This window comes from Heterodontus francisci, unplaced genomic scaffold (genome assembly GCF_036365525.1).
Source record: "Heterodontus francisci isolate sHetFra1 unplaced genomic scaffold, sHetFra1.hap1 HAP1_SCAFFOLD_188, whole genome shotgun sequence".
Lineage (NCBI taxonomy): Eukaryota > Metazoa > Chordata > Chondrichthyes > Heterodontiformes > Heterodontidae > Heterodontus > Heterodontus francisci.
Window position 1 is genome coordinate 3,132,998 of NW_027140635.1, and position 8,240 is coordinate 3,141,237.

At 43.6% G+C, this 8,240-nt stretch overlaps 1 protein-coding gene across 1 annotated transcript; it reads right to left on the minus strand.

Moving 5' to 3' along the window:
* Nucleotides 1-2,067: 2,067 nt before the first annotated feature.
* Nucleotides 2,068-2,895, minus strand: LOC137360370 (5-hydroxytryptamine receptor 4-like). The gene has a single exon (XM_068025834.1). The coding sequence runs from the start codon at nucleotides 2,893-2,895 to the stop codon at nucleotides 2,068-2,070; it is 828 nt and encodes a 275-aa protein (XP_067881935.1).
* Nucleotides 2,896-8,240: the final 5,345 nt, after the last annotated feature.

The window sequence follows — 8,240 nt, forward strand, 5'->3', positions numbered from 1 at the left end:
CAAACTATTAAAATAGATCGTTAAGTGAAGAGGCCCGAGCGCTGATCCCTGTGACACCCCACTTGGTACAATTCGCCAACCTGAAATTGCCCCATTTATTCCAGATCTCCGTTTTCTGTTGGTTAGCCAATCCTCCATCCAGTTCAATGTATTATCCAGAACATCATGAGCTATTATCAAGTGGAGTCACTTTTTATGTGGCACCTTACCGAATGCCTTTTGGAAATCTGGTTCTCCTTTATCCACCTTGCATGTTACATTCTTCAAGAACACAAACAACATTCCCAAGAAAGATTTCCCTTTCGTACAAACTTGATGACTGGCTGATTATGTTATGATTTCTAAATATCTTGCTACTAATTTCTCAATAAATAATTACAGCATTTTCCCGATGACAGATGTTCGGCTAACTGGGCTATAGTTCCCTCTTTCTGTCTATCTGCTTTCTTGAATAGAGGTATTTAATTTGTGGTTTTTCAATCCAGTGGAACCCTTCCAGCATGTAGGGAACTTTGGGAGATTATAACCGAATCATTTGGCCGATTGTGCCCCGAGAACCATTTGCGTGCATTTGCTCTGCTGGAAAGAATCATAACGTGAGAGATTCTTACCAGTAGAAAAGGATTCTGTACCCTTGATGAAATGAATAAGTGAATGGGCATTTTTACTTTGTTTGCCATATAGTTTATCTCATCTCACTGCACTCGGAGTTTCGGACAATGATGGACACGTGATGTCTTTCTGGAGCCTGCCACTGAATAACAAAAACTGCCAGCAGCATAATGGGAAGGGCAGGGTTCAAATATCGTTTTCTCCACAAACACAATAATCGAATGTATAGAAAGGAGAAATCAATAGGCTTATGATTGTTAGCCAGCAGGAAACACGTAACGTAAGAAAGGAAAGAAATGAAACTAATTTCCACCGGTTTCACGCTCTATCGGCTGTGGCCACAGCGTGAATCGCATGAGTCGCCGATAACATACAAAAGCACCATCAGAAACATAGCTTAAAATCCGTACTCTTGAGCCTGATAAATGTCAGCTCACCCGATTATTGGACCAACTCTCTGAATTACTAATTCAATTACAGTATGGGAACCCGGGTAAGTGTTGATTCAAACGCTGGAATTTTACATTACCCCGACCCGGGAATCTACTGTACCGGGTTCGGTAAGTATTATTAAGCCAGTAATATAATCACCCGGGAGTAAATAGCACTCGTACACGGATGTGTGTTGTGCCAGTACTGTGGGTTTGTGTGATACTGGTACCCGCAGCTGTGCTGTTCACGATCGTGGGAGTGTGGTGTACTGGGCAGGGACTGCATTGCATCAGGAGCTGTGTGTGTGCAATAGATGGACAGGGAGTGCGCTACCATGGGACCTTCGAATGTACTGTATTGGGATACAGGAGTTTGATGTCTTGCTACTCGAGCATGTGGTGTACAGTTATCCAGGGCTGTTCCGTATCGGTACCCGATAGATTGCTATACTGGACCGTTGGTGTGTAGCATATCATCACATGGCATATGCTGTACTGTTTCCAGAAAGTGTGCTCCCCTGGGTTCCAGGAGTGTGCTGTGTGGGGTCCCGGGCATGCGCTGTACCTCGGCCCTGCAGCATGATATCCTGGGACCGGGGAATGTGTGGTTTCCGGCTCGCGGGTGCACTGTGGTGTGGGGTGGCAATGGGGTTTCAAGGACGTGGATGTGACCGGGTTACTGGTTATTCAATGCAGAAAAAATACTTTTCTTATCTATTGATCCCAGTGATGGTGGAGAAATCAATTTCCTTCGCACTCTTCCTTTTTTCCTGCTGCCTTTACATTTTTCCTGATCCTGTCCTGGCTTTCAAATCATGTTACTTCAAAATAAAGCAAAGGTCAGAGAAAATTTTCAGCACTGAGGTACTGAAGATTCCTGGCAATGTGAGTTAATGGTGCATTTGGAAGGAAAAAAAAAACACATTAAATGTTCATTCCCCAAGTACCCCTGGATTTGTGTCTGGTACAATTGTGTGAAGCAGGCTTTGTCTGAAAATTCATCCGTCGATGCTGTGAGATCTTCTCATCGAATTAATTTGACCATCATTGTGAAAGGATATTTCACTCCATTTCTCAACTCCAGTCTGAATTTTCTTTGGGTCACTGCATAAATAAATGTGTTCGTGCAACAACTCAAGAGCTGGAGCATGAAACCTATTTCCTGAACAAATGTGGGCAGAGAAACAGTAACCATGTACCAAAGAAAGTATTCCAATCGTTTCAAAATGGAGCACATCATAAACAACACCCATAACAGTACGAAATTCCCCGATATAACGAACAGTAAAATCATGGATTTTCTTCGGTTCGCCATCTCTGGGTCCATGGGACTCTCCCCACTGCTCCGACTCCGGAGCCGCCTGCGGGCTGTATTGGCGATGATAATGTTTTTGACCGTCAGTGCATTCAATAGTAGAATCAAAATAAATGGAATAAAAGGTGTTAAAATATGATGCATGAATTCAGTAACAGCCCAGGCTAGTGACTGACCTTTAGCTGGTGCCATGACGCAAAACCAAGGACTGTTCGAAAGTAGATATTTAGATTGATACAGAAAGTACCAGAACATATTTTTCAAACAGCTCAGCACAGTCACTGTTCCGAGAACCACAGCGGCTGTTTTCTGGGTACAATATTTTGTTTTCAGCTTCTGACAACAAATGGCTACAAATCGATCAAAGGAGAAAGTGACGGTAAACCAGACAGAACAGTCTGTGGCGGCATAAAGCAGGACGGCGTGGATATCACAAACTCTAACGTAATACAGAAAAGCAAATTGTTCCCGATAAACAATTGGAATCTGCCTTAGGATCAGATCGAGAATAACGACCAAAAGATCCGCCACTGCCATGGAAACCAGATAGTAGGCATTGTTAGTTAGAAATAGTGTAACAACTGCTGAAAGAATTTTCGAGGAGGATCTGCCGACTGAGGCACTGTGGGTTGAGGTCAGGAACAGGAAAGGAGCAGTCACCTTGATGGGAGTTTTCTATAGGCCCCCCAATAGCAGCAGGGAGGTGGAAGAGCAGATTGGGAAACAGATTTTGGAAAGGAGCAGAAGTCACAGGGTAGTAATTATGGGGGATTTCAACTTCCCAAATATTGATTGGCAACTCTTTAGATCGAACAGTTTGGATGGGGTAGTGTTTGTGCAGTATGTCCAGGAAGCTTTTCTGACTCAGTATGTAGACTGCCCGACCAGAGGGGAGGCAATATTGGATTTGGTACTAGGTAATGAACCAGGGCAAGTGATAGAGCTGTTGGTGGGCGAGCACTTTGGAGATAGTGATCACAATTCTGTAGCATTCACTGTGGTAATGGAGAGGGATAGGTATGTGCAACAGGGCAAGGTTTACAATTGGGGGAAGGGTAGATATGATGCTGTCAGGCAGGAACTGAGGAGCATAAGTTGGGAGCATATGCTGGCAGGGAAGGGCACGGTCGAAATGTGGAACTTTTTCAAGGAGCAGATAGTAGGGGCCATTGATAAGCATGTCCCTGTCAGACAGGGAAGGGATGGTCATGTGAGGGAACCGTGGTTGACAAGAGAGGTTGAGAGTCTTGTTAGGAAGAAGAAGGATGCGTATATAAAGTTGAGGAAAAAGGGCACAGGCATAGCTCTGGAGGGATACAAGATGGCCAGGAAGGATCTGAAGAAAGGGATTAGGAGAGCTAAGAGAGGGCATGAAAAATGCTTGGCGGGTAGGATAAAAGAAAACCCCAAGGCCTTTTACGCGTATGTCAGAAATATGAGGATGACCAGGGGGACCATAGGTCCGGTCAAGGACAATAGCGGGAGACTGTGTGTTGAGCCGGAAGAGATAAGTGAGGTTTTGAATGAGTACTTCTCTTCGGTATTTACGAATGAGAAGGGGTGTATTACTGAAGAGGACGGTGTGAAACAGACTGGTAAGCTCGAGGAAGTGCTCGTTAGGAGGGAAGATGTGTTGGGGTTTTTGAATAACTTGAAGATAGACAAGTCTCCCGGGCCTGACGGGGTATATCCAAGGATGTTATGGGAAGCAAGGGATGAAATTGCAGAGCCGCTGGCAATGATCTTTTCATCTTCTCTGCTGACGGGGGTGGTACCAGGTGATTGGAGGGTGGCAAATGTTGTGCCCCTGTTCAAGAAAGGGAATAGGAACAACCCTGGGAATTACAGGCCAGTTAGTCTTACTTCGGTGGTAGGCAAGTTGATGGAAAAGGTGCTGAGGGATAGGATTTCTGAGCATCTGGAAAGACACTGCTTGATTCGGGACAGTCAGCACGGTTTTGTGAGGGGTAGGTCTTGCCTCACAAGCCTGATTGAATTCTTTGAGCAGGTGACCAAGCAAGTGGATGAGGGTAAACCAGTGGATGTGGTGTACATGGATTTTAGTAAGGCATTTGATAAGGTCCCCCATGGTAGACTTATGGAGAAAGTCAGGAGGCATGGGATAGTGGGGAATGTGGCCAGTTGGATTAAGAATTGGCTAACTGATAGAAGGCAGAGAGTGGTCTTAGATGGTAAATACTCAGCCTGGAGCCCAGTTACCAGTGGCGTGCCGCAGGGATCAGTTCTGGGTCCTCTCCTGTTTGTGATTTTTATTAACGACTTGGATGAGGAAGTCGAAGGGTGGGTCAGTAAATTTGCAGATGATACAAAGGTTGGTGGAGTTGTGGATACCGAGGAGGGCTATTGTCGTCTGCAGGGGGACTTGGATAGGTTGCAGTGCTGGGCTGAAAAGTGGCAGATGGAGTTTAACCCTGAAAAGTGTGAGGTCGTCCATTTTGGAAGGACAAACATGAATGCAAAATACTGGGTTAACGGTAGGGTTCTTGGGCATGTGGAGGAGCAGAGAGACCTTGGGGTCTATGTGCATAGATCATTGAAAGTTGCAACTCAAGTGGATAGGGCTGTGAAGAAGGCATATGGGGTGTTAGCGTTCATTAGCAGAGGGATTGAATTTAAGAGCCGTGAGGTGATGATGCAGCTGTACAGGACCTTGGTAAGGCCTCATTTGGAGTACTGTGTGCAGTTCTGGTCGCCTCATTTTAGGAAGGATGTGGAAGCCTTGGAGAGGGTGCAGAGGAGATTTACCAGGATGTTGCCTGGAATGGAGAATAAGTCTTACGAGGAAAGGCTGAACTTTCTAGGCCTCTTCTCATTAGAAAGGAGAAGGATGAGGGGTGACATGATAGAGGTTTATAAGATGATCAGGGGAATAGATAGGGTAGACAGTCAGAAACTTTTTCCCCGGGTGGAGCAAAGCGTTACAAGGGGTCATAAATTTAAGGTGAAGGGTGGGAGATATAAGGGGGATGTCAGGGGAAGGTTCTTTACCCAGAGAGTGGTCGAGGCATGGAATGCCTTGCCCGGGGAAGTTGTTGAGTCAGAAACTTTAGGGACTTTCAAAAGGCTTTTGGATAGGTATATGGATAAAGGAGAATGATGGGGTATAGATTAAATTGTCCTTGACAGAGGACAAAGGATCGGCACAACATTGTGGGCCGAAGGGCCTGTTCTGTGCTGTATGTTCTATGTTCTATGTTCTAGGTGACACATTTGGAGAGACCGCACTTTCCCCGAGACAGGATCACAATCGTCACCACGTTAACTGTACACAAGAAAATAATGGGAAATTATTCATCAAACACCTGAATAACAGCAGTGTGATGTGTTTCTCGTTAAATAACAGCACAGGATGTGGAATATGTCTATTCACGTCCGTCACCATAAACTGAAATTCGGAAAGACAGATGATGGAATCGATGAGCTAACCTGTGACGGAACATCCTGCATATAGAATTTTTAATCAGAGTAATCAGCAATGAATCAGCAGTTAAATGATGCAACGGGTTCGAATAAAACAAGGTGAAAATAGCAACTGTATGTTGATTAAATAAAAAGAGGGAAAAAATCTGGAACTGCACTTCCATCTGAACACATGAGCGTGGTTATGATTTTCAGCCAGTTGGACGTGTTTTGCCATTCAATTAGCTCCCAGTTGATCTGTATCTGAACTCCATCTGCACATCTCGGATCCTTGATCCAACTGAAAAACTAAAAATATGAGGTTTGAAGCATTCAATTCACCTCGTCTGAACTGCTTTGTCGGGGGAATTTTTCTGGATTTCCACTACGCATTGACTGAATAGAATCGAAATAATGACCACAATCATCATTTGGTTGCTGTCAGTGAAGAGAGTTGACATCCATGGAACACATGTCAACGTCAAATACACACGTTGAGAAAAATAAAAATAGCGTTATAAACTGATAAAAGAAAGAATAAGAGAGATAATAAAGAATATCGTAGCAAAGAAAGAAAGAAAGAAAGAAAGAGAAAGATAGAAGAAAGAACTCACATCTATGGATACAAAAGAGAAACTGCAGTCATGAAAAACACTTTACAGCCAATGAAGTACCTTTCCCATATATTCACTGCTCTAATTTAACGATCTGGACGTGCGGACTAAGATATTACATGCTGTTAAACCCCGGTTGCTGAAGTACCAGCTCCAGGTTGTAACTTACTCGGGACACCAACCGCAGCCAAGATGGGGAAGTATATCCTTTCTACATCATTAAGCGCCCAAAGAATTTTGAGTTTTATCAGAAAACTAAGAGACATCCCTTCTGGTAAGAGTCGTTAATACAGTATTTGCTGTTGATACTGGAAGAAATTCTCCTATTGACACATTGAGAGGATCTCCACTCTTTATCGGAGAAAACACAAATCCATGAGGTGAGATAATTGTGTCCAATGCTGCCTGGGATTACTTACAGTCACTGAACAAACAGATGAAGTCAACACTCCAAGAATTCACTGAAGACCAGGTTAAAGCTGTATCTTCATAATCTCTTGCAAGTCCCACAATCCGAAGCAGTATTTCCACAGATGGCTTTTCTCAAAAAAAGAACGGCGAGACACTGGGTTAGCACAGTGTCATCACCCAAAAACCCGAACAAGTGTGCTCCTATTAGAGAGCAACAACTAATAAAGAACTTAAGCAAAAAGCAAAACATAACAATTTTAATATCTGAAATAATAACATTACTGCCAGTTTTCACCAGACCCTCCATAGCTGTGTTGCAACTTCCAAAAATGTCCTCTTGCTTACTGATTTTATGCAGCATTTTTCACTTATAATTCAGATTTCCACCTTCCACAATATTGTTTTCGCTTCAAGGGTTTTAAAATATAGTTTGTTCATTTATTGTGGTTTGCTTGTTATATAAAATGAATTGCTTCAGAGAAGCATCTATTCCAGTTGATGATAGCGGTCAAAATAAGTATGTTATCCAGAAAGGAAGGAAGGAAGGAAGGAAGGGTGGAATGAAGTAGGAAGGAAGGAAGGAAGGATGGAAATTAGTCACTTTATAATGCGAGCAATATTGTTACAATTGCTGGCCACAATTAAGTGCAGAGTCTTGGAGATGGTTGATGCGTAATATTTCTGCATTTTAATTAAATATTTAATATTCTTGTTTAAGTAACAGGGAGACAGATTTGAAACTAACATATTAAATGTTTGCACGTCATCATCGTTGTGTCAAATTTCAGGGTTTTATTAATATGAAACGGTGATTATCTCAACAAGTGTGACTGAACTTTAGTGAATTCCTAACTAGTGGAACAGTCTAGCTCTCGATTCCGAATCTTGTGGCTCTCTCCCTCTGCTCACAGATTGTGCCGCGTTGTACCCGCTTATTACGAGCAAACTGGCTAACTCCACTCATATTGTGCATTTTTTGATTCCTTCATGGGTTGTGAGAATCATTGGCGAGGCCAGCATTCGTTTTCCATCCCTACTTGCCATTGAGACGGTGATGGTGAGCCTCCTGCTTGAACAGGTGCACTCCATCTGATGTTGGTGCACCCAAAATGCTATCCTGGAGTTCTGTTTTTTGGCCCAACGGCATTGAAGCATCAGCGATACAGTTCCAAGCTAGGATGGCATCTGGCTTGGAGGAAAACCTTCAGGTGGTGATATTCTCATCTATCTCTTGGCCGTGCCTTTCTTTGTGGTAAACCTTGAGAGTTTGGAAGGTCCTGTCGAAGCAGGATTGGCGAATTGCTGCAGCACATCTTGTACGCCTACGCAATGCTCGTACTGTGCGCTGGTGCTGGAGGGAATGAATGTTTAAGGGGTGCCAATCAAGCGGTCTTTTTTTGCCCTGGATGGTGTCAGGCAAGAGGAGAGTAGTCCATC